Source organism: Chionomys nivalis, chromosome 9, assembly GCF_950005125.1.
Source record: "Chionomys nivalis chromosome 9, mChiNiv1.1, whole genome shotgun sequence".
Classification (NCBI taxonomy): domain Eukaryota; kingdom Metazoa; phylum Chordata; class Mammalia; order Rodentia; family Cricetidae; genus Chionomys; species Chionomys nivalis.
The window spans coordinates 25,740,517-25,768,160 of NC_080094.1; the positions used below are offsets into that span (position 1 = coordinate 25,740,517).

Sequence of the window (27,644 nt, forward strand, 5' to 3'; positions counted from 1 at the left end):
AGTGTTTGGGAACCTCTGCTCCTCAGTAGCAATAGACACCTCAGTGACAAGGAACTGAGCTTCCAATATAATGCAGCACAGTAGCACTGCACTAATAAACAATAGAAGTTGCATACTGATAGCCCACTGGCTAAATCTGACTCGTCCAATACTTCAAAAAACCTTGAGCAAAATTTGTATATTTTTAAAATTTTATGTACATGGATGAGTATTTTGTCTGCATGCTTGTGTATGTACCACATGCGTGCATGATGTCCTCAGAGGCCAGAAGAGCATATCAGATCCTCTAGGACTGGAGTTAAAGCCGGGTATGAGCTGCTATGGAGACTAGGAATCAAACTCGGGTTCTCTGAAGAGCAGTCAGTGCTCTTAACCACTGAGTCATCTCTCCAGTCTTCTAGAGTCAACATTTAAAATATCAGATTATGTAAATATTGTTTTCTAAATTCTCTTTGCCAAAGAAATCATCAAGAAACACCAGACTTGCACTGTTACATGAACACAAGTCAGCTGCAGCTAAGAAACAACTACCTCCTTTTCTATTGTTGGGAAGTGTATGTATGGACGCATGTATGTATAAATGTGTGTCAATACTGGGCATCTCCTGAATTGCTACAACGTTATATTAACATTTATTGACTTTTAAGTAAGTCCCACAGCATGTGCATGGAGATCAAAGCACAAGGTAGGGAGATGAACCATGTAGGTTACTGAGACTGAACTGAGGTTGTCAGTTTTGTCAGCAAGCACATTTACCTGTTGCACCATCTTGCTAGTCCTCCACCTTATATTTTGAGACAGGGTCTTCTCGTCTTCTTTCATTAAATCTGAAGCTTACTGAGTGATTAGCCTGCCTGGCCAGCAAGTTCCAGACAAACTCAAGTCTATAAATTCCCGGAAATTACTGCTGTGTCTGGCTTTTTAGGTAGTTACTAGGGATCTGAACTCTGATGCAGGCCCTCTGACTTGCATGGCAAACACTTTACTTAGTAATGGTCCTAGCTGTTGTTCTGTTTGTTTCTCCTTTTTTTGTAGCATTAGGAATCAAATCCAAGGCCTGATGCACTTTTGGCAAGCATTCTACCACCGTGCTTACATGCCCAAATAGTTCCTGTTTCTGATGAAGTGTGCGCTTCCAGGCTTGTGTTAGTTCCTAACACTCACATGGCTGAAGTGTATGTGGTAATATTACATTAGGTGTACCTGCCTGCCTTCTTATTCCTATTCTTACAAAGCAGAGGTAATGATTTGTTTACTGAAAACAAAAGCAAAAACGAACTGAAATCATGAAAATGGACATTAGGTAAGACCTGGGAAAGAGGAGTCTCTTCAGCCACACTCTACCCATCTCTTCTCTTGCTTTAGATCTGATCTGGCAAGCTAGTATCGGGAGTTCTGTTGACTTCAGAGGATATAAAAGGGAGGCTAAATTACTAGAAAAAAAAATTCTTTCAAGTGAGATATATAAAGAGACATCTATGTAAGCCGGGTGGTAGTGGCACACGCCTTTAATCCCAGTACTCAGGAGGCAGAGGCAGGCAAATCTCTGTGAGTCGGAGGCCAGCCTGGTCTACAAGAGCTAGTTCCAGGACAGCCAGGACTACACAGAAAAAAACCCTGTCTCAAAAAAAAAAAAAAAAAAACCCTCTATGTGAGCCAGATGGTGGCAGAGGTGCACGCCTTTAATCCCAGCACTCAGGAGGCAGAGACAGGTGGATCTCTATGAGTTCAAGGCCAACCCAGTACTCAGAGTTCCAGGACAGGTCCCAAAGCTATAGAGAAACCCTGTCTTGACCACCACCCCCAAAAGAGAGAGACATCTATATGCACAGATTCTACATTTCAACTCTGACATTATTTCTCTTCTTGTACTCACCTTGAGAATTTTAACAACAACTTTTTCATTATTTGTGATGTTGATGGCTTCAAACACTTCACTGTATTTGCCCCTGCCTAATTTTCGAACAAGCTGGTAGTCATCTTGATTTCTGTAGATAAAAACAAAGTGACAATGATTTCAAAATATCAAATTTTCAACTTGCAAAACTCTGTTTTTGCCAGACATGGTGGTGCATGCTTGTAATTCCAGCACTTGGTAGGTGAACAGGGGAAGATCTGCATTCAAGGTTATCCTGAGCTATTTACAGAAAGGAAGAGAAGCAACACACAATCATTGAGAGAAAAAGAGAAAAAAAAAAAGACACCTCCATTACCAGCAGAAGTTAATATAAGAGATATTTCAAATGTTATATTTAAAAAAAAATCTGGGCCAGTTAAAACTATGTGTGTATCAAACAAAAAACAGAAAAATTTGGGGCTATGGCTCAACTGGTAGAGTGCTGACCTAGCATATACATGGCCCTGGGTTCAATCTCCAGTACCATGTAAATCAGACATGGTACACAATTATATTCTTAGCATTCAGAAGGTGAAGACAGGAGGATCAAAGTTCAAAGTCATCCTCAGCTACATAGTTCAAAGCTAGTCTGGGCTGCATGAGATTCTGTCTCAATAAGCATTAAAAAGAAAAAGAATAATTAAGCTTTTTCAAATAGTCTTTCAAATTTCCAACTATTCATGATCCAATGGCACACTATACATGGTTAGCTTGCATTAGGATTTAAGTATATAGCTGTTTGTCCTCAACAGCAGGCTACTTCCCCTTCAGTAACTGATCTGTATATATTCTTGCTTCATACTACTTGGTTCAATATTGGTATTGAAGCAACAAATGATCCAAGACTATCATAGTTCAGTTACACTTAAGAAGCAGCCCTTTATTATTAAGCCTCTTTGTTCACAAGTGGATTCCAAATATATATGTATGTATGTATGTATTTGTATGTAGATATTTGTTTGATCTCTCACTTATCCTTCAGGACAAGATCTGATATTTAATAAAGTTTTCAACCACACCAGATATAGTGAACCACAAAGGTCCTGCATTTATCCACATTTTGTTAACTAATAAGGACATTAGACATCATAGGCAGAGTAAAGAATAAGGCATATGTTAATACTTTCCCTTGTCCCCTGTTGGTTAGGCCCTTGCTCTAACCAATAACAAATACAGTTCCTTCAGGAGGCCTGGTTGGTTACAGGGGTCTACAAGTATTATTCCAGAACTTAAGAGGCTCAGGAAGGGGAATGGCAAGTCTGAGGCTAGCCTGGACTACAAAAAAAGTCTACCAGAAAAACAATCAAGCAAACAACAACAAACCAGTAAGGCACAATTCTACCAGGTAGTGCATACCCATTCCTAGCTATTTGTCAAATTTAGGGCCTGCCTGGGCTACAGAGTGAATTCAAAGCTAGCCTGTTTAACTTAGAGAAACTATCTCAAAAGAAAAAATGAAGTGGGGCTGATGGCACACACCCGTAATATCAAATCCCAACACTTGGGAGGTAAAGGCAGGAGGATCAGTTCAAGCTCATCCTTAGTACATGAAAATCTATCTAAAAAATACCAAAAAAATAAAAATAAAAAAGGATCTGGAGAGACGAATTAGTGGTTAAGAGCACTTGTTCTTACACAGGACCTAGCTTCAGTCCCAGCACCCACATGGTGGCTCCTGGCCATCTATAATCCAGGGGATCTAATCTTCTCTCCTGATTTCTTTTCTTTTTCTTTTTTTTTTTTTTTGGTTTTTCAAGACAGGGTTTCTCTGTAGCTTTGGAGCCTGTCCTGGAACTCCCTTTGTAGACCAGGCTGGCACACAAAACATTTATACATATCAATTAAGTAAACCATAAAACAAATAAATATGGGCTGGCAAGCTGGCTTAGATGGTAAAGGCCCTTGCTAGAAGGCTCGAGTTCAATCTCTGGTCCCAACTTCCAAATTGTTCTTTGGCACATGTAGCACATACAAATTCCCCATCAACTAAATAAGCTACAGTAATTTCAATAATTTTTTTTTCCGAGACAGGGTTTCTCTGTGTAATAGCTCTGGCTGTCCTGGAACTGGCTTTGTAGACCAAGCAAGCACCAGGCTGACCTCAAATTTACAGAGATCCATCTGCCTCTGCCTCTCCTGTGCTGGGAATAAAGGCGTGAGCCACCACCACTAAGCAAGTATAATAATTTTTAACGCCCCCCCCAATAAATCAAGAAGTTAACATTCTATCATGCATGAATCCCTGATGCATATAACCCAAGGTATGCTAGTGCACACTGAACCTCAGTTCCAGAGAAGTAGAGGCAGAAAGATTAGAAGTTCAATGTCATCTTGGTTAGACAGCAAATTTGAGGCCATTCTGAGCTACATGAGTCCCTGTGTCATGAAAGAAAGAAAAGAAAAAAAAAAAGACTGGGGCTATAACCTAGCAGTTGAGTACCTGCTACAATCCACAAGGTCCTAGGTTTAATGGTTAAGTAACTGGGGATAGGGGCTAATTCTACGTATTCCTATAATACAGTATGCACGATTATCAGCCATTCATATTCTCAGTTAAAAAAGAGAATGAAAGGAGACATAAAGAACTAACAAAAAGGATAATGTTAATACTATCAGATCTCTTTCTGCTCATTTAGTTCTCTTATACAAGGGCATATGAACTAACACAGTAAGCAAACAGCACCATGTAAACACTCAAAAGGGCTCTGTAGTATATCATTTCAGCAGAGCTATGGAAGAGCATTTGGTTTTGAAGCAGTAAAAAAGGGTAATATCTTGAGTTCAAAGTCCATGACATTACAGAATTGTTAAGATTATCAATAGTGATAACACTTATCAGTTTGTACCATGGTTCTTAACACCATCTCTAAGCCAAGAGTGTCTCCTTATATGTGGAAAATTGCTTGCTGTTAAATATTACAGCATACCAGAATGAAAACCATACCCTATGACAGTTTAGGGAGATAGTTTTAACCACTTATAGACTACACAAAGTCATATGGAATCAGATATAAAATATCATATATGGAAGTTAACTTAAAAAACAAAAACAAAAAACCAAGGTATTACTGCATAGCCCTGGACCTCCAATTCAAGGTCATCTGGTCTCAGCTTCTCAAATTTAGCTGAGTTATAGCTCTATGAGTTTTCAAATTGCTTTATTTTGTACTTAATCTATCAAAATGCTTTTATCACAAAAGTGACAAAACTCTCCATGTTCAGACAGGAAATGCAAGTGTTCAAATGAGCCTCTCATGGGTAACTTTGAGAGCAAACACGTTGAAGTAAGCTACAGCTCTGGAGGATAAATGGGCTGCATTCCATGATGCACATAACTAGGATCATGGAAAGGATAAAGGGTAAATCCTGCTTCTCATCTAAAAGAAGTTTCTATTTCTAGAGAACTGTTTCATCCTTTACTATCACCATGGGACAGAACTCTGACCCCCCAAAAGACCTTACGTAATTAAGCTTGGTGATTTTAAAGTCTCTCAAGGACTTAAAAACCTCTCTAGTATCTTCAATGCTAGCTTTTAACTCAGAAGCCCAGGCAAGTCCTAACTTTGAATTCTACCTGTCTCAGCTTCCCAAGGTTCCAGAATAGTAGCTAAAGCTTGAAGGCAAGCTGACAGCTAAGTCTTTGTTAGTACCATAATGCACAAAATATATAAACCAGAGAAGTAATCACAATGACTTTTAGACTACAAACCCAGAAGCTAAGTTTGCCAAATCACCAAACTGCTGTGTAATAAACTTATGTAAGAAAGCAAGCTCAGTTTTGTCCTTGTGCTTTGGAGGGAAGGCTTACTAACATGAACCTATAAGATACAGCACTGTGGGTGAGGACATTGAAGTAAATGGAAATAATTACCCCCATTCCACCACATGTGACTCATAATCCCAGTATTCTCGAGGTCTGTGCGTGTTAACATCTGTGTAAACTCTGGCCCTGCTTGGCACGGGTCCCGACATGTCAGACAGGTTGGCAGACAAAGCTGAACTTGATGTTTGAAGATCTGGCAGTCACTGTGTTCAGAGGCAGATGTAGGTAATTTACTTATTTCAGACCTATTTTCTTCAAACTGTTGGGGGAAAAAAAGTAAAAACAAATTACTTTTTTCAAAGTATTTTTGGGGAAAACCATTTTACTAATAATAACGATCTCAAATATAATGCTATGCTTAATATCCCAGCTAATCTGAATCAAATTCTACAAAGTAGCCTGTAATCCATATGCAATGTTAGGATTTTTTCTTTTGTTTTTTTGAGACAGGGTTTCTTTGTGTTATAGCCCTGGCTGTACTGGAACTTTGGCCTCAAACTCAGAGATTGCCTCCCTCTGTCTCCCAAGTGCTGGGATTAAAGGTGTGCACTACCACTGCCCAGCTGACACCTGCTTTTCAACATGGCAACAAAAAAGAAAACTAGAAGCTTAGAAATGGTCTAAAATCTGATAATTATACAAGGTGGATTACATAGTTCTACTAAAGTAATTTTTTTTTAAATTTCCTAGTATTTGAAACAAATACTGGAATGTGAAAGGCGAAACTGGTTTTTATACCACAGTTTTAGTCCATTTAAATACTAATCAAAAGAAATTATGAGAGATGGGGGTAGAGTTCATTGATAAAGTATTTCCTAGTATACAAAATACCTTCACTCAAGCTCCATCATTATCTCACACAAACACAGGACAGGGACTGAGAGCACTTGCCTACTATGTGAGGTCAGGGTTCCTTCCATCACACACACACGAGAGAGAGAGAGAGAGAGAGAGAGAGAGAGAGAGAGAGAGAGAGAGAGAGAGAGAGAGAGAGCGAGAGCGAGAGAGCGTGTAAGCACGAGAGTGAGACAGTCACAGAGCCTAAGGACCTGAGTTCACCCCCCTGGACCCACATGGTAGAATCCAACAAACAACATTTGATCCTGGCACTTGAGACAGAAGCAGGTAGATCTCCAGGTTTGAAGCTAATCTGGTCTACAGAGTGAGTTCCTGGACAGCCAGGGATGCACAGAGAAACCACGTCTCGAAAACTGAACAAACAAACACAAAAGTCTGAGTAATGTGGTCAGACTGTATTAACTCCTCAGGCAGGACTACACTCAAAGAAAAAGCAACTATGTGAGGAAAGTACCTAACTAAGCACTGCTGTAGAGAACCAGTAACATCTGTGGAAAATTCAGGGAAAGTCCAATTGCACTTGCTTGTCTTGGAAATTAGAAAATCAAAATTCAGTCAAACAAGGGCTGGGATAATAGTTTAGTTAAAAGCTTACACAGCATCTGCAAAACCTTAAATTCAGTTCCTGGTACCACAAAACAAGAAAAAGAAACAAACCCAATCTTTTTTTTTTTTTTTCGTTTTTCGAGACAGGGTTTCTCTGTGGCTTTGGAGCCTGTCCTGGAACTAGCTCTGTAGACCAGGCTGGTCTCAAACACACAGAGATCAGCCTGCCTCTGCCTCCCAAGTGCTGGGATTAAAAGCGCCACTACCGCCCAGCTAACAAATCCAATCTTAGTCAAACAAACTTGCCTTTTCTTAAAGCAGCACTGGCATTGTGTGGTGGAGAGCTTGGAAGCAGAGGCAGGCGGATCACTGATAAGTTTAAGGTTACCCTGGTCTATAGAGATAGTTCCATGACAGAGCTACAGAGAAAAAATGTCTCAAAAAACAATCTCTCCCCTAAAAAAAGAAAGAAAAAAGTGGCATTAGGGGTGGTCTTAGGAGTTAAACCCCAGGGCTTTGAATATACTAGGCACATTCTGTTCTTCCTTGTTGGTCTTCTGAGTCAGAAAAGAATTAAAAAGTGGAAAGAAAATAGGACCCAGAGAAATAAGCAAGTCTGAAAGGCCACTGTCAGTCCCTGAAGATTAAGAGTCCTATCTTGTAAGATAGGGAGTCCAGTAGGTGATCCCCTCTGTAAGAATCTGGACTCTGAAGGCACTGAAACTGAGACTCAATATGGAGATCGAGGGAAGAAATAAAGCTGCACTGGAGGTTTTATCACATCTCAACTTATTTTAAGGTAGCCTCTGGAGACCTGACAAGCAAGGTCAAGAGAGAGAAAGAGAGGAAGAGAGAGATAGGGAGGGAGGGAGGGAGGGAGGGAGGGAGGGAGGGAGGGAGGGAGGGAGGGAATGTCTTGCTATGTGTCTCAATGATTCCACACAGGGATGGAAATTCGAAACTCAGCAGCACCAGCAACACACAAAGTCAGGTTTACTGGCACCTACCTACACCTATAATCCCATTATCTGAGCGGTAGAAGCAGGACAATTGGAAGCTCGAGTTCAGGGGCTGGAGAGATGATAGCTTGGTGGTTGAAAAGTTCCATTCCCAGCATTCACATGACAACTTCCAACCACCTGTAGCTCCAGTTTCAGGGACTCCAAAGTCCTCTTTTGACCTCAGGGGCACTGTATGTATGTGGTACAGAGAAGAGACATATATGCAGACAAAACACCCAGAGAAATTAAAACAAAACAAAAATTCTTAAGAGAGGACACAGGTTTGGTTTCCAGTACCCATCTAATGTGCTCACAACCATGTGGACCTCCAGTTCTGGGGGAATCTGAACACCTCTTCTGACCTCCACAGGCACCACATGCACATGGTGCACATACATACATGCAAACAACACAAGCATAAAATAAAAATAATTCTATTTTTGTTTTTTGTTTTTTTTGAGACAGGGTCACTTCCTGGCCATCCTGGAACTCACTGTATAGACAAGGCTGGCCTCAAACTCAGAGATTCATCTATCTCTAGCCCACAAGTACTGGGAATAAAGGTGTGGGTTACTACACCTGGCTATAAATAAAACTTAAAAACCCATCATTGGCTACACAGTGACTTTGAGGCCAATACAAGTTCCGTGAGGACCTGCCTCAAATTTAAAGAGTAATTTGATTTTTTAAATTAGCTTTAAAAATTTTTTATGTGTATGAGTGTTTTGCCTGCATGTGTGTGCATAGCGCCCTCAGAGGTCAGAAGAGAACATTGGAGCCCCTGAAGTTACAGATGGCTGTGAGGCACCATGTGGGTGCTGGGAATCAAACCTGAGTCTTCTGGAAGAACAAGTGCTTTTAACTGCTAAGCCAACTCTCTAGTCCCTTTATGATGATGATGATTTTGAGACTATCTCTGTATTACAGTCCTGGAGCTTGCTGTGTAGACTAGGATGGCCTTGAACTCACAGGGATCTTCCTGTCTCTGACTCCTTGTGCTGGAATTAAATGTATATACTAATACACCTGGTCCCTCTATTACTTTGAGACAGGGTTTCTCTGTTTAGCAGCCCTAGCTGTCCTGGAACTCACTTTGTAGACCAGTTGGCCTCAAACTCAGAGATCTGCCTGCCTACTACCTCCAGAGTGCTGGAATTAAAGGAGTGAGCAACCACCACTCTTTATTACTTTCTTAAAGATTTATTTTTATTCTATGTATGAATGTTTCCCTACATGTATGTGCATTATACGCATAATTGGTGTTGGAAGAAGCCAGAAGGGTCAGGTCCCCTGGAACTAGAGTACAAGCTGCCAGGACAGTACCAGCAATCATACCTGCATCCTCTGGAGGGCACTAAGTGCTCAACTGATGAGCCTAAATTCCAGTCCAATTTGATAATTTTAGCACAACTTATTCTTTCAAGAACCGAGGGAGACAATGTAACATAGGCATTAAGCTATATTCCAACAGGATATCCAAGTTGGATGGATGATCTACAAAATATTTTCAGAAAAGATACAGTAGCATTCAGAACTAGACAGGTGGCAACAAGTTTAATAGAAGCTAACTTTATTTTTTCCTCATTTTTTTAAAGAACAAGTATCCAACTTTAAGAAATTACTGAATTTTTCCTGTTAAGAGACCCAATTACTGAAATTTTAAAAACTCAAGACACAGAGAAAATACTGGCATTGTACTAAATGAACAGGACTACTACTCTAGCTACCACACTGCACCTTACATAAATAACTTTAGGCCTAAGGTTGATGTCAGAAGTCTTCCTCCAAGGTTCTTTCACCTTACTCTTGGAGGTCAGGTCTCTACCCAAAACCTAGTTCACTAGCCAGCTTGCTCAGGGGAATTTCCTGGCTCTGCCTTCCAATGCTAGAATTACAGGTGGACAGTCACTCCTTCCTGGCATTTATCTGATTCTGGGCATCAGAACTTAAGCTCCCTTGCTTGAGACATCTCCATGAAACCCCCGCCCACTTCTTTGACAGGGTCTTGCACTGTAGCTCCAGCTTGCCTTATGTAGGTAGCCCCAGGCTGTCCCGGAACTTCTTACAATCCTGCTTCAGCTCCTAAATTCTGTAATTACAAGCACATGCCACCATCCGTAGTTTAAATCACAATTTGTTTCTTTTGATTTTTTGTTTTGTTGTCCTTTATGAGGCCAGGGTTTCACTGTGTAACTCTGGCTGGCCTCGAACTCAAGAGTTCCACCTGCCTTTCCCTCCTGAGTACTGGGATTAAAGGTGTACACCACTACCACCACCTGAAACCAGATTTTTTTTTATCTATAGTACTACATCTGAAAGGTGCTGCTTATGCTTAGTACTGTCAGGCCCCATACACACTCACATGCACCTGCAAAGAAGTGTGTCCATACAGTGCAAATACATACATACACAAAAGACAAATAGGGCTCTAATGATGGCTTTGTGAATAAACTTAGCATCAAGTCTTGATAACCTGGGTCTGACTTCCAAAATCTACATGATGGAAGAAGAGAACCATCAGGTGCCCCCTCCTCACAATAGAAAAATATGATTTTTTTTTTTTTAAAAAAAAATGATACTGGTGGTGGGCTGGAGAGATGGCTCAGAGGTTAAGAGCATTGCCTGCTCTTCCAGAGTTCCTGAGTTCAGTTCCCAGCAACCACATGGTGGCTCACAACCATCTGTAATGAGGTCTGGCGCCCTCTTCTGGCAGTCATGCAGAAAGGATATTGTTGTATACATAATAAATAAATATTTTAAAAAAATGATACTGGTGAATTAAATTGAGGAAAAAATAGAGCTTAATAAAATTACTGGATAGTGGTGCATCCCTTTTAACCCCAGCACTTCAAAAGCAGAGGCAGGTGGATCTCAGAATTCAAGGTCAGCCTGTACACAGAGTAAATTCCAAGACAGCCAGGGCTACAGTGTAATCCCATCTCAAAAGCAACAAAACCACCAATAACAAAATGGATTAATAAGACCAACAACTAGAATTTTGACAGTTCCCATACTTTCTTTGACCTTCAAATTCCAAATTTCTTTCTTCTGTCTCTTTCTTTCTCTTGGAGACATGGTTTCTCTGTGTAGCTTTGGAGCCTATCCTAAAAGGCCTCCGCAGACCAGGTTGGCCTTGAAATCAGAGATCCACCTGCCTTCTGCCTAGGTTAAAGGTGTGAGCCACAACCAACTAAGAAATCTTCCTGTTCAAAACAGTAAATATATTTGGCTATACTAAGGGTCTGATTTTGAAATATAATATTTATAATAGCTGTGGATATAGCTTAGTGATAGAACTCTTGCATAGGGACTAGTCTGATACGTGGCATACCTTCCTAAAAAAAAATCACTGGGCTGATGAGATGGCTCAGTGGTTAAGAGCACTGGCTGCCTTTCCAGGTGAACCCAGGCTCAAACATTCCCAGCACCCACATGGCAGCTCACAATTGTCTATAACTCAGTTCCAGGGAATCGGAGACTGTCACACCAATGTGCACAAAACTAAATAAATTAAAAAAGAAAAAAGAAAATCACTTTAAAGCTGGGCATGATAACACATGCCTGTATACAACCACTCAAAAGGAAGATCACAAGTTCCACAGTCAGGACTACAAAGTAAGATCTAATTCCATAAAGGGTCACAATTAATACACCTTACTGAAGGAGAAACCCATCGGGCATTATCTTTAGATGACAATTCTACTACACAAATGGGCCCTCTGCTTTTATCCCTACCAAAAATATACAGCATTATTGCTTTAAAAGGCAATGCAAAAGTATTTCTAACCTAAACTTATGAAAAATGGCAAAACAAAACCACCAGCATTTGAAGTCCTTTGTGTAAATTTTATTTTTCCACCTTACACCAGAAAACTAGTACCAATGTTAAATAAATGACACAGCAACAGTAGGATGTCTTCCAAAGTGAAACATTTAAATAAATAAAAAAAGAAACCAAGTTATTCTGTTATCATAACTCTGCCCTAAAAACTTAATAGGCAGAAAAGTCATCAACTGTGTATTTTATTTTTTGATCAGACAACAGAGGCAAAATAAGTCTTAGTGTAAAGCTTAATCTCATTGGCCACCATTCTCTGGAATGTGCGGACAGAAACTTTGAGACCTAAAACCATCTAAAGTGGAACTCAACATTTACATCTGTAATAATTCCTGCTACCATTTGGATGTCTCTTAAAATAGGTATGGCATGAGATGCAAACTCTCAAGTTCAGAGGTAAATAGCCTGTTACCCCTCCCCCATTACAGGAGTACTAAATAAAAAATAGAATTGAACCCAAGTCTATTGAGGATTCAGGACCTAAACAGGTTCTTTTTACTAAATTCAATACCAGGTCCTTAAATTCTGCAAAAAGACCTTTTTTAAAAACAAAAACAAACGGGGCTGGAGAGATAACCCAGTGGTTAAGAGCACTGACTATTCTTCCAGAGGACCCAGGTTCAATTCCCAACATCCATAGGGCAGCTCACAAGCATCTGTAACTCCAGTTCCGGGAGACCTGATACCCTTACACAGGCAAAACAACAAATAAGGAAGGAAGAAAATGACTAAAATTAAAAAGAAACAAAAAGACAGGGTCTTACTATGTAGCCCTGGCTGGTCTGGTGCTCTTTAGGTAAACCAGGCTGGCTTTGACCTCAGATTCACCTGCCTCTGCCTAAGTAATAGGTGCAAATTGATTTTTTAACAGCTAACAAAAACACTGCCATGTTGGGTGTAGTAGTACACACCTTTAATTTCAGCACTCTGGAGGCAGAGGCAGGCAGATCTCTGGGAGTACAAGGCCAGTCAGGTCTAACAGTGAGTTTTAGACCAACCAGGGATACATGGTGAGATTGTCTCAAAAAAAAAAAAAAAAAAAAAAAAGGCAAAACAAAACAAAGCCCAAACTAAAACTACTGTCTTGAGGTGTAGATGGAGTGGCTTTCGGAGGGGCCTTTAAAACAAAGTCTTTGCTTTAAAGATGTATGAAGGTCACCTTAGGACATGTTTTAAGAAACTGGGATATAAGATGGCTGTAAAAAATTAAAACAAAAACCAGGAGCACAGCTACATGTTAACTACAGGAGAACATAGGTAGCTGCTAGTGGATAGTTAAGTCCTTAAGAATGATATCTGAAAATTCTTCAGTACATTCAAAGTGTGAAGTGCAACATTTTGGGAGGAAAACTTGTCAGAAAGACAGACGAACAGAAGCAAATAATGAAAATAATCTCCAACTAAATTACACAGGGGAAAAAAAAGACCTAACATTGATGGGCGAAGCTTTGTTAACCAATCACCTTTAAGAAGTGGAACCTAGTTAAGGCATGGCTACCTGGAGCCCAGGAAGAAAAACTGGGAATCACTCTTTCTGGGTGATTCCCGCAGGACACAGTGGAACTTGGACTTCCCATTTCTGTGGCGTGAGTTTCCCCTTATAATAAGTAAAAATATAATTGTTTATCTTTAAGTTGGCCTGGTTATTTCCCGAATCAAGTTAACTTATACACAACATGCTTGAAAATTTACTGTTTTGATTACCAGGCTTTGTTTTTTAAAGGAAGAGAACAAGGAAGACTGCTTGTCTAGAATGTGCAGTACCACAGGTTCAACCTCCAGTAAAGGAAAAGAGACAAAAAGAGTCTAGAGATTGGGGTTACAGTTCAGTTATGAGCACTTACCTAGCATGTCCAAGGTCTTAGGCTCAACCCACAGCAACACACACCAAAAAAACGTACTTTTCACTGTGTGTTATGGTTTACCCCTGCAATCTCAGCATGCAGGAGACTCAGACAGAAGGATCGCCTTAAATTAAAGTCCAACCATGGCTACACAGCTACGGCCCTATCTCAAAAAACCCCAACCCCAAAAGGGCAAAAAACAAAAATAAATGAGAGAGTTTATGATTTATATCAGGCATGGTGATATGGGCCTGTAATCCTTATATTTAAGTGACAGAGGCAGGAGAGTCCCTACAAGTTCAAGGACACCCTGATTTACTAGCAAGTTCCAGGACAGTCAGAGAGTTACAGTGAGACCACATCTTAAAAATAAGCAAACAGGGCTGGAGAGATGGCTCAGAGGTTAAGAGTATTGCCTGCTCTACCAAAGGTCCTGAGTTCAGTTCCCATCAACCACATGGTGGCTCACAACCATCTGTAATGGGGTCTGGTGCCCTCTTCTGGCCTGCAGGCATACACACAGACAGAATATTGTATACATAATAAATTATTTAAAAAAATAAATAAGCAAACAAACAAAAGCACTTGTAAACAAAGATTCTATCAGGCCAGCCAAATGGCTGTTGACTTCAATCTCAAGGATTCACAGGGTACAAAGAAAAAACTGACTGTGAAAAGTTATCCTCTAACCTCTATAAACACAGAGACACAGACCTGACAGACAGACAGACAGACACACACACGAGTTCATCCCCATTTGTAACAAATCATATCACTTCTACAGAAACAGAAAAGAATTTATGTTTTAGCTGGGTGTAGAGGCTCATACTTATAATCCTAGCACTGGGGAGACTGAGACAGGAGGTTTGTCAAGTTCAAAGCCAGTCTGGGCTAACATAAGTGAGTACCAGATTAGTCTGGGCTACAGAGTGAGATAGGTACTATCTCAACACTGTTTCCCTATTCACAATTTATGACTTAAAAATACACAGCAAAGACAGAGGTACAACTCAGTGGTAAAGTGCTTACCTAGCATGGGCAAGACCCCAAGGTTCACTGTCCAGCATGCTGCCCTACCCTCAAAAGAACAAAATCTACACACACACACCCCAAACCAAAGCAAAGCCAGACATGCTCTAATGTCAACACTCAAGAGGCAGAGACAGAAAGAGCACTTAAAGTTCTATGCCAGTCTGGTCTACACAGGGCATGGCTCAGTGGGTTAAGCACCTGTAGCCTAACAACCTGAACTCAATCCCTAGGTACTGTGTAGAAGAGAAACTACTCCTAAACATTGTTCTCTAACTTCTAGTTATACACATGGCACAGTATGCATTCATACACAAAAGTAAAAGTCAACAAAAATGGGTCAAGTGTGTGTGTGTGTGTACCCCTGTGATAAAACACTTATCTAACTATATATAAAGCTGGGTGGTGGTGGCGCATGCCTTTAATCCTAGCACTCGAGGCACAGGCAGCTGGATAGCCACCTGTGAGTTCGAGGCCAGCCTGGGCTACAAGAGTCAGTTCCAAGACAGACTCCAAAGCTACAGAGAACCCTGTCTCAGAAAAAAACAAAACTAACCACACAGAAACCAAAAAAAGAAAAAAGAAAAAAAAAAAAAAAGAAAGAAAAAAAGAAATAAAACAAAAAAATTACATATATATTAAAACTTTAAAAATAAGCAGTCAGGACCTGGTGATATATGTGTACAATCCTAGGCCAGCTAGAACTATATGAAGACAGTCCACTCAAAATAAAAACAAACCAGATGTGGTGGCACATGCCTTTGATCCCAGCACTCAAGAAGCAGAGGCAGGTCAGTCTCTGAGTTTGAGGCCATCCAGGTCTACAGAGTTCCAGGACAGTCAGGGCTATAAAATACAAACAAACAAACAAAAAAAACCCACAACATACCAAATAAAAACAAATTCATATGCTGGGGAGTGGTGGGACACAGCTTTAATGAAATCTCTGGAGCCAGCCTGGTTTTGTCTCAAAACCAAAAAAACAAATTCACAGAAACAAGAGACTGCTGTACAGAAAAGATGCTATAGGTACATTTCTAATACAGTATCGGCAAGTAATCCCTGGCCTATGATTACGGTATCACCAAAAATACCACTTCTGGGTGCTGGAGAAGATGGCTCAGAGTTTGAGTACATACTGCTCTTACAGGAATTCAGGTGACCGCCTGTGACTCATGACTCAACAACTCTAAGGGATCTGCTGCCCTCTTAGGATACTACACTCACCTGCACACATTCTCATATAGATTAATACAAATACACACAATTAAAATATTTTAAAAAAGAAAATACCTCTAATTAAAGGCCATGTATCTACAGATGAACAAACCTAGACCTCTTCCTGAGTCTGAAACGAGAAGATAAATTCATACAAGAAGAGAATCCTGGATCTTGGGGAATAGAAAAAAAAAGAGGGAGAAAGACTCTTAGATCTGTCGAAACTATACAACATACACTGTCTCTGGGTAACTGAGGCAAACTACACTGGGCGTGACTTATATACTGATCCACACCTAAGCAACAACTCAGTGCCTCACTCACCCAGCAGGCCACACCAAAACCAAGATGTACAAGTCAAGAGTCTCTTTAGAAAATAAGAACTTTTGGCATCAGAAAATCAAAATCAAGAATAAAAAAATAGCAACATCAGCATTGACATGATATATTATTAGCTGGTGATTTCATTAATAATCTTCACAATTCAGAATATATACTGTATTTTACACACACAAACACACACACACACACACACACACACACAGATTGCCTCTATCTCAAAGGCATACACCACCATAGCTTATCTTCTGTTCACAGAGCCAGAAGAAGGCATCAGATGACTTGGAGCTGGAGTTACAGACAGTTGTGAGCCACCATATGGGTGCTAGGAATTGAACTCAGGCCTTCTTAGAAGAACAGCCACTTTTCTTAACTGTGGAGCCATCTCTCCAGCCCTGTCCATTCATTTTTAATAGGGTGATTTTCTTAAAATTCATAGTGCATTAGTGAGATAGCTAAATTGAGAAATGCCCATTAGAGCATTAATCATAACTAAAAAAATTCCAAGTGCTCACCTTTCTAAGACTAAAATGTTTCAGTTAATAAAAACCACTCAGAAAAATTCACAAGACTCAGGGTTAAAAGGAGAGACAAAAGGTATTTGAGATCTGACATACAAATTATGAAAAAAAAAATCCTCTAGCCATATACTCAATCCTAAAATTTTCAGATAACAGTATTTTTCTCATGTAAGAAAACATCATCAGGCCAGGCGGTGGTGGCGCACGCCTTTAATCCCAGCACTTGGGAGGCAGAGGCAGGCGGATCTCTGTGAGTTCGAGACCAGCCTGGTCTACAAGAGCTAGCTCTAGGACAGGCTCCAAAACCACAGAGAAACCCTGTCTCGAAAAACCAAAACCAAACAAAAACCAAACAATAACAAAAAAAAAAAAAAAAAAAAAAAACAGAAGAACTAAGATCAGTGTTAAAAGAATAGATGAAGTGGGGGCATTTGATATGTGACATATATAAATTGTAAAATATTCATGCCTATAAGTCCAGCACTTGGAAGGTCAAGGGACTAAGAAGAGAAGAAACTCAAGGTCATCCTCAGCTACTTACTGAATTGGGGGGGGGGGGAGAGGCGAGGTTTAAGACAGAGTTTCTCGTGTAGCAGCTCTGGCTGTCCTGGAACTCAATGAGATCCGCCTTCCTCTTCCTCCCAAGTGCTGGGATTAAAAGAATGCACCATTCTGGAATGGCTGTTTCTGGAACTTACTGTGTAGACCAAAATGGCCTTGAACTCACAGAGATCCACCAGCCTCTGCTTCCCAAGTACTCGGATTAAGGTGTGTACCATTATGCCTGGTTCATAATTTTAAATCAGGTATTACAAGCATTATTAATTATTGTCTGAAAATGCTAAGCCCTTAGCAAATTAAATGGCAAACCTCATCAGATGTAAGTTTCTACAATTATATATTTATATACAAGTTGTCAAGTTACCATACATGTTATAAACAGTTAATATGTTGGGGACATTTTCTGAGCTAGGTACTGTCTTTCAACTAATCCTCACAATGACTCAATGAAGAAGCAAGCAGAGAGAACTAACTATAGTCCCAGGTATTTTAGGGTGCTCAAGAATACAGGTTCAAAGCCACGACTACAGTCTTGACCAGGATTCTTTAGACAACTCTAGAGTCATCCTGGTTGCCCTTTAGAGGATAATTTTCCTTACTGCAAAGTCTAAAAACCAAACTTGAGCAGAGACTCTCAAAAGTCCATTATACCCTGAAATGTTAATTTGTCAACTGTATTTCAATAAAAGAATGGTCTTACTTCCTTCATACTCTAATGTTTAGTTAGTCCAAATCTTGATTCCAACCTAAGGACACTATTAAAAGAACAAAGTCAAGCAGAGCATAGTGGACCCTACATGTAATACCAGTACTTGAAAGGCTGAGGCAAGGAATCGCTGAGAGTTCAGGGAAAGTGTGGGCTACAAAACGAGATCCTTTCACAAAAAAAAAAAAAGAAAAGAAAAGAAAAGAAAAGAAACATTTTGTAGATACAATTGCTAAATCTAACCTCAAATGACAATGACAGACAGAAATAAGTAATATCTTCGAGTAAGCCGCACTGTAAGAGAATAGACGCTGCCACAGTGATCCAGCACTAGATCCAGCACTTTAGCAGGTTATCTAGGCCCTTCATATCGCATCTGAGGACAGGAACAAAATATTTAAACATTAAGGGCTTGAGAGATGTCTCGGCTGTTAAGAGCACTTAGGTTAAAAGGACTCCAGTTCAATTTTCAGTCCCTACATGGAAGTATACAACCATCTTGAATTCTCTTCAGTTCCAGAGGAATACCCTCTTTTGGTCCCTATGGACATTAGACATACATGCAGGCAACACACTCACACATATTTTAAATATCAAGCTCAAGGCATAAGTGCTACTCTATACATTATTCTAGGAATAATTTTTGCTGCTTTTGTTCTCTAAAAAACAATTACCTCAATATTCTGAAATAAACCTAGCAAAAGTCAGTGTAAAGTTTTCTATTGTTGTTGTAACAAATTACCAGAAACAAGAAAAAAAGCAACATAAATTACACCAGTTTCAGTAAATCAGAAGCAGAGTGGGTTTAATTGGATCTTGTTGAGTGACCAACTAAGTCAAACCCAAAGTATCAAGGAGCCATTTTACTGGCTGGAAGCTCTGGGAGGAATCTGCTCCCTGCTCATTCAGGTTGTTGACTTAATTTCCTATGGTTGCTGGACTGGAGAACTGGCTCCTCTGATGGCTGTCAGCTGGAGCTCTCTTTGTTGCACAAAGCTGCTTGCTGTATTCATAGTTTCCCTGATGCCAGCTCCCAGAATGGTAGGATGGAGTCTCTAACTCCACCCAAAGTTCTCTGCTTAAAAAACAAAACAAAACAAAAACAACAACAACAACAACAAAAAACTCACTATGTAGTCCTGGCTGACCTTAAACTCAGACTCACTTGTATCTGCTTTTGGAATACTGGGATTAAGGGCATGGACTGCCCCATCCAGAAGCAGGTCCTTTGCTTTTTAGGGACACGGTGCTTAGACTAAATCTCGGGGGGGGGGGGCTCACAAACAAAGAGTAATCCTTTGAGTTCCTTAAAATTCCCTACATCAGCAGTTCTCAACCTGTGGGTTGTATCCCCTTTGGGGATTGAACAACCCTTTCAGAGGAATCATGTATCACATATTTACATTATCATTCATAACAGTAGCAAAATTATAGTTATGAAGCAACAATGGAATAATTTTATGGTTAGGGGTCACCACAACATGAAGAACTGTATTAAAGGGTTGCAGCATTAGGAAGACTGAAAACCACTGCCCTAAATAGTCTTTCTGCCACATAATATTCTAGGGATTAGGGTACCAACATTTTAGTGGGGTCATTGTCCACTATAATCCATCTTACAGCCTCCAAAGATTTACATTCTCCCATAAAACACATTCATCCTATACCAAGTTAAAGTTCCCAAAGGTCTCAAACATCAAGCATCAAGACAAAGTCCAAAAGTCTCATCTAATGCTTTCTTTGTTAAAAAGAAAAACCTAAATCTCAGCTAGGAGTAGTGGCATACAACTGTAATGTCAGCATTTGGGAAGCAAAGACAAGAGGACAGTCAACAAATTCCTTCCAAGCCAGCCTGGTCTAGTGAGCTTCAGGTTAGGAAGGCATACAAGGCAAAATCCTACCTCAAAACAAAATCAACAACAAAATATCATCATTTAATTAATAAGATATTCTGGGCTACAATGTTAACTAAAACATTTGGAATACAAACATAAGAAATACACCCAAAGTGATGCCAAAGTCCACTCCATTTCTTGCCCAAAGAAAATTCTCTGATGCTTTGTTTCAATCCTCTAGGCTCTTGGTCTTACTTAAGAGACAAGAGTTTAAGTCGCTCACATCCCTCTGTATGCAACAATCCTCTTTAATTTTTCCTACTTCTTTTTTCTTTTTTTTTTTAATTGATATTTACTGAGCCCTACATTTTTCTCTGCTCCCCTCCCTGTCTCTCCCCTCCCCCCAGGTCCCCATGCTCCCAATTTACTCAGGAGATCTTGTCTTTTTCTACTTCTCATGTAGATTAGATCTATCTAAGTCTCTCTTAGTATCTTTGCTTTATGTTTAAAAACCACCTATGAGTGAGTACATGTGATAATTGTCTTTCTGTATCTGGGTTTTTTGCCAGAATTTTGAAGCTAAAAATACATCTTTTTTTTTGTTTTTTGTTTTTCAAGACAGGGTTTCTCTGTGGCTTTGGAGCCTGTCCTGGAACTAGCTCTAGCTCTTGTAGACTAGGCTGGTCTTGAACTCAGAGATCCGCCTGCCTCTGCCTCCGCCTCCCAAGTGCTGGGATTAAAGGCATGTGCCACACTGCCAGGCTAATTTTTTCCTACTTCTTTCAATGGACATTAGCATTGTTATCAAGAATGCAATGGGGCTTTCTTTAATTTCACGGGGGTCCACTCCCTTACAAAGATATTCACAATTAAAGCAAGCTTCACCTTCATCATTTTGCTAGGACATCTAAGTTTTAAAAACAAACAAACAAACAAACAAAAAAAACCACCTAAGTTTATTTGCAAATAAACTTACAAGTTCTGCCTTCCATAGCACAAGACACAATTTCTGTTCCGTTTGCTGTAACGTGTAACTCACTCCTATCTCAGTCTTCACTAGTAAAATCATTAACATCCCATTCCTACTAACAATCTGTTCTAGGTCTTTTCTACCACATTCTTCAAAATTCTTCCAGCCTCCACCCACTGGCACTTCTATGTTTAGGTTAACAGTACACCCTACTCCTGGTACCAAAATCTATTCTAGTGTTCTGCTACCATAGTACCATCAATGTAGTGACTTATATCACCACAAATTTATTTATTTATTTTTTTTTTTTTTGGATTTTTCGAGACAGGGTTTCTCCGTAGCTTTTGGTTCCTGTCCTGGAACTAGCTCTTGTAGACCAGGCTGGCCTCGAACTCACAGAGATCTTCCTGCCTCTGCCTCCTGAGTGCTGGGATTAAAGGCGTGCATCACCACCGCCCGGCTAAATTTATTATCTTAAGTTTTCTATGGGTTATAAATTGGGTGAGCCTGGCTAGCTTAGGGTCTCAAGGCCAAAATCAAGTTATCTACAAAACTGTTTTACTTGCTGAGAACTCTGGAGAGGAATCCACTTCTAAGTTCTTTCAGATATTGGCATTCAGTTCCTCGTGGTTGTAGGATTATGGTCTTCATTTCCTTGCTATCAGATACTAGAGGGTACCCACATGCCTTCTCATATTCTCTTTGCAGCCTTCTCTAAATGCACCTAATGGAGTCCCTCTCATGCTTTAAATCTGTCTGATTGCCCCATCCACCAATCTAATCCAGATGGAAAAGGTACTCTGATTCTAAGTGCTCATGTAATCAATCTGTGACTAAGCCAAGATCCAGGTTAATTTTCTATTTTAAGATTTTTGGGGCTGGAGAGATGGCTCAGTGGGTGAGGGGAAGTGCTGCTCTTCCAAGGGCCCTGAGTTTCATTCCTAGCACCCCCACCAGCACAGCTTATAACTGCTGGTAACTCCAACTCCAGGGAACTCAACACCTTTTTTCTGGCCTCCATGAGAACCCACATACATATAAAATAAAATCTTTCAGAGAGTCTTAACATTGACTACACCTGCAAAGTTCTTTTCTACTACATAACAATGTATTTACAGACTGTGTAGATGGATACACACAAGGTATCATTTGCCCCATGTTTAGACATTAAATTCAATTTCTTTTCTTTCTTTTTGTTTTGTTTTGTTTTTCAAGACAGAATGATTTCTCTATGTAGCTCTGGCTGTCCTGGAACTCACTCTGTAGACCAGACAGGACTCAAATTCGGAGATCTGCCTGACCCTGCCACCCAAGTGCTGGGATTAAAGGGGTGTACCACTTTACCTGGCTTAAATCTATTTCTAAGAAAAGTCTTCCTTGTCTTTAAATGACTGTAAGATGTAAAAATGTTATGGTCAGGCCTGAGTTGGTGCTAAGGTGGTAAACAAAGACCTAAATTCAATCCTGAGCATCAACATAAAAAGTCAGGTGCAGAAATCCTAGCATAGGCGGGAGGTAGGAACAAGAGCATCTCTGGTGCTGGCTGGACGGTTCATTGAGCTAAATCATGGAATTCTAGATTTAGTGAGATATTGTCTCAGGAAAAGAAAATGAATGCTAAAATGCTGGGTGGTGGCCCACACCTTTAATGCCAGTCTCGGGAAGCAGAGGCAAATGGATCTCTAAGTTCGAGGCCAGCCTAGTCTATAGAACAAGTTCCAGGATAATCAGAGTAACACAGAAAAGCCCTGTATCGAAAAACAAAAACAAAACAAACGAAAAAGTAAAATAAAATTAGGTAGAGGGGTTGAAGAGCTAGCCTAGTAGCTAAGAATGCGTATTGCTTAGGTGGGCAGTGGTGGAGCACTCCTTAAATCCCAGCACTCGGGAGGCAGAGGCAGGCGATCTCTGTGAGTTCGAGGTCAGCCTGGTCTACAAGAGCTAGTTCCAGGACAGGCTCCAAAGCTACAGTGAAACCCTGTGTCGGAAAAAGGAAAAGAAAAAAAATTTTTAAAAATGAATGAGATTTGTTTTTGTAGAGGATGGAAGTTCAGTTCCCACCACCCATACTGGGCAACTCATAACTGCCTGTAATTCCAGCTCCAGAACTTCCAGTCCATTCTGGCCTCCTTGGCCACCTGCACTCATGTGCACACACATATCCCCATACAGACAAAGAATTTTTTTGTTTTTGTTTTTCGAGACAGGGCTTCTCTGTGTAGCCCTGACTGTCCTGGAGTTTGATCTATAAACTAGGTTGGCCTCAAAATCAGATATCTGCCTGCCTCTGCCTCCTGAGTGCTGAGATTAAAGGTGTGAGGCACCACCACCACCCAACAGTCCAGACACAGATCTTTAAAACAAAACAAAACAAAGAAAAGGTTTAATAACTTAAAAAGGCAGAGAGCAACTGAGTAAGACACCTGGTCTCCATGTTCACCTACAGACAAAAAGCATACACACATGAATGTATACACACACACATACGAAATGTTATGTTCAGAGACAAATCCAGTACCAAGGAGCTGGGTGTGGTAATCACACCTGTAATATTTGAAGGCTTAGGCAAGTGGACTCGAGACTATCCTGGGCTACAAAATACAAAAGCAAGCAAACAGTAACAGAGTGGAAGAATCAAAACCACATCATGGAAATGTTACTGCCTAGTTCAGTCAAGTCCCAACTTCCAGGTAACCCAGAAACTGGTCCATGATCTCCCTTCTCCCTTGAGTACTTGATTTTCTGTTCTTGTTTTCCATAAAAGCCAAAATAAAGCAGGTATGGTGTGCTTAGTTTGTGTCAAAGAAAAGCTGCCAAAGAGTAACCTAACTTTGCAACTATTAATAAAACCAATCTAAGTAAATATCCAACCCTTTCCTTCTTTCTTCAAGTTACACATCCTCCTCCAATAACAAACTAAGGCCAAATATTTCAAAGTCAAGGAAGGACAAGCTTGCCCTGGTAGGACTGCAGTAGGTGAACTTTTCAAGACGACATATAGGGAAGAAGTTAGTGTCTGTCCTGGACTTTCAGCCTCAGGTCTACTAAGTAATTATAACCAGCTACAGAGATGATTGCTGAAGTGACGCCTAACAATAAGCTGTACCTAGATGGGAGGAATTCTGAATGTATCAACTAGCCCCTTTAATAACAAGTCATATGGATTGAACACTTAATGTTTGCTACATAGTCTAGCAAACGCTTGATACAAACTATCTTAAGACACTCCTTAACACAAACTTATAAACTTGTAAACTAGGAAATACCACCATTTAACAAGTAGAAAAACAATGCTTCCAGAAGTTAGGTCACACAGCTAAGTCAGTGGTTCTGATATCTGAGAACCTTAGGGAAGTTTTACTTCATTTTCACCGGCCTATATGGCCAATTATTTGACGAAATGATGTCTCCAAGTTTTGGGGGGGCAAAAAAAAAAAAAAAACTTCCCTCTCTACTTTGGTTTCCATTTTTTTCTCCCCTAGGCCCTTTCCAAAAAAATTCAACAGTTACAAGAGAATCAGTTCCCCAAATAACCTGCCACCTTTTCAGAAGGCATTATTCCCCCACAACAGCAAAGACAAGGCAGCAATTCTCCCAACTCTGACTCTGCTTCCCCAAAACAAACTCCACAAGTTTCACCCATCACCGGCCTAATCTAGATCTGTTCCAAAACTGCAAAAAATCAAAGAAACAAATTCGAAAGTACTCTTCTTTCAAAAGGTCATTAACATGTCTAAACTCTAGCCAACTTTCTTCTTCCTTCCACTACCTCTCCTCTTCTACCCAGGCTTCCAAGGAGCCCTCAAGCCCAAATCCGCTCGGTCGGCTCCAATTCGCGCTTCCCTCGCCCTTCCTCACCAGCAACCCCGCCCCGGGCCCCCTCCACCTGGCACCGGGTCTGCAGGTGGGAAGTTCAGCCCCGCCCAGAGGAACCCCAGGAAGGGCCCTCTCCCCGCTGCCCCGCGCGGCGCAGGGATCAGTGCCACACTGCCCAGCAGGCCCCGATCCCTCCGTGCGCCTCCCCAGCACCCGCGCGCGCCCCCCACCTCCAAGTTGTCCCTTAGTCTCCGCCCAGTCCAGCCTCCCTCCTGCAAGAAGCAGGCGTCTGACAGCCAGCTCCCCACCCTCGCACCGGCCGATCCCTCCGCCTGCTCTGCGCCCTCCGGGACGGCGGCGAACGTCCGAAATGGACTGCAGGGGCCTCGGCTGCTGTGTGCGGCGAGGGGGGCAGGGGAAGGCGACAGGCCGCCTGGGCGGAGAGCGTGCAGGACGACCTCGCCCTGCTGCCTGGGCCTGGGCTCATCCGCGCGCCCCGATGACCTCGGCCCGCGGCTCCCTAGGTACCTGCGGTGGAAGCGGCAGCGGCAGTAGCCGCGCTCCCCTCTCCTCACACAGACAATATGGCGGCGGCGGAGGAGGAGACACACGGCTCGGCCGCCAGCCGCAGGGACCAGAGCGAGGCTACAGCCTCCAATGCCGGAAGCGGAAGCCCCCTCCCAACCAGCGGCGAAGCGGAGCCGGAAAGGGCGGAGCCGCCCCGCCCTCCTAGGCTCCGTGCAGGCTTGCTGGCTTGTTCAGTGTCATCTGAGAGCGTTCGGGGTGAGACTGCGGAGCTGAATTGGAATTCTGATCATAAAACTTAATAGTGCGAATTCTAACTGAGAGGCGCATCTTAGTTAGAACCTGTAATAGGTGGCTAGACAAACCATGAGCGTCCCATCAAGCATACAAATAGTTGGATTGACCCAGCCGAAGATGGCGTTATGTTAGGTTTCCCGCACTACGCCTAGCGAGAGAGCCACTAGCAGACGAGGCCCTTCCTTTCTGCAAAGAAGCATGCGCGACCTTCCGTACTGTAGAGTGAAGCATCCTGGGAACTGAAGTTTCTCCTGCCTGGACCCCTGGTCTAGGTTTTGGTTTCCAGCAGCACTTTTTTTTCCCCCTTCAAACTTGGAGTTTAGACTAACGAAAGTTGGGTACCGTAGGTGGCGTGACTCTAGGTTCTACAGTTCTGTAATCTAGGAAAAGCTAGTAATAGCTCTAGAGAAGAAGGCCCGGTTCCATCTATGGAATCCTACCCAGAGCTGCCTACTTAGACCACTACAGGGTTGTCTGCCTTTCAATCCACCCTCATCCTCACTGTGTTTGCACGCATTTCCTTCTCCAAACAGGCACGGGGCTCTTCCTGCTATGCATACCGGAGTATGTTCTCCTTTTGCTCAAAATACTCCTGTGGGGAATCTCAAAATTCTTTCTTGTGCACTAACACTCGGCTTATATTCAATATCGCCCCCCCCAAAAAAAAAATTGCTCAAACCCCTTCCTTTTAGTCTCTTACCTTGTGTAAAATTCCTGATGTCCCACTTACTAAGACTGCAAACAATCCTGGAACTTGGCATTGTTGGCTCCCTTTCTTTGAACTGTGCTACAATTACCTTGTGGACTGGAGAACTTGTATGCATTGGTCAAATTCATTCAGGGGGTTTCTCTTCTTCTGAGGAACTGCTCTCCTTGAATTCCCAAACCCAGGTGCCATCGTGTAGCAGCCTGAGGTCCCTAGCTGACCTCCTCCATCAGACTGTGAGCCCCCTAGAAGACAAGAAGCTGGTGTGTCTGCGAGAGCTGCTGAGCGCTATTGATTATTAGCCTCGCCTCTGGTGGGGCAGAGGTGTGAGGGCTGGAACAAGGGTGAGGAGGCTGGGTTATTTCTGTAGCAGCCATTCTCCCCAGCTGCCTTAGCTAGGCTTTCCACCCTCTGCAGCCCTCCTTTCACAGTGTGTCAGCTGCTCACAGTGTGTCAGCACCTCTGCTCCCAAAGAGACTCTCCTGCCCCCACCATGAAAGAAGAATGATGGTGGCTTGCAGATATGTACCGACGGCTTTAGAGAGCTGTCAGTTACCTTTTATGAGCCTCTCCCAGACAGGCCTGTGATGTTTCATCCCAGTTGCCTGAGCATCCACAATTATCTGGGTGTCTGCAATCTAAAGCCATTCTCTCCCCCTGGGCCCCAGTTTTCCCATCTGTGAACTGAGGTGATCAAACAAGATGATCTCAAGGTTACCCAGCGGGGCATGGTGATGCATGTCTGTAGTGACCGCACTGGAGAGGTAGAGGCAGGAAGATCAGGAGTTTGAGGCCAGCCTGGAGTTCGTGAGACCAGTCACAAACAAACCAGAGAGCTGTATCTGGGATTAGCCCCGTTGGTACAGTGTTTGCCTAGCATGTTCTAAGCTCTCAGTTCAGTCCCCACAGTCTGCATAAACTGAATCTGGTGACCCTCAATTGCAACCCCAGGACTTGGGATTAGTGAGTTTGAGACCAGCGCTACATCAGATCCTGTCTCAGATGATAGATAGATATATAGATAGATAGATAGATAGATAGATAGATAGATAGATAGATAGAAGATAGATAGTTGGATGATAGAAGAGATAGTAGATTAATGATAGATAGATAGATAGATAGATAGATAGATAGATAGATAGATAGATAGATAGAGAGAGAGAGAGATAAATAGATAGATGCTATGAAGGACAACAAGGAGATGTGAGTAGATTTAAAGCTTTAGATAGCCTAAGTATTATGAATGAAAATGGTAAGTGGTTCTGAAGTATCCAGCAGCACAGAAGCTCACTCTAGGAAGGGAAAAGTAGGTAC

General features: G+C 41.6%; 1 protein-coding gene across 1 annotated transcript in view; it reads right to left on the minus strand.

Moving 5' to 3' along the window:
* Csnk2a1 (casein kinase 2 alpha 1) overlaps nucleotides 1–25,466 on the minus strand; it is a 49,207-nt gene extending 23,741 nt beyond the window's left edge. The window contains 3 exon segments of the mRNA XM_057781247.1: nucleotides 1,877–1,988; nucleotides 5,769–5,979; nucleotides 25,331–25,466. Coding sequence (XP_057637230.1) covers nucleotides 1,877–1,988; nucleotides 5,769–5,869 — 213 coding nt within the window. The 5' untranslated portion in view covers nucleotides 5,870–5,979; nucleotides 25,331–25,466.
* Nucleotides 25,467–27,644: the final 2,178 nt, after the last annotated feature.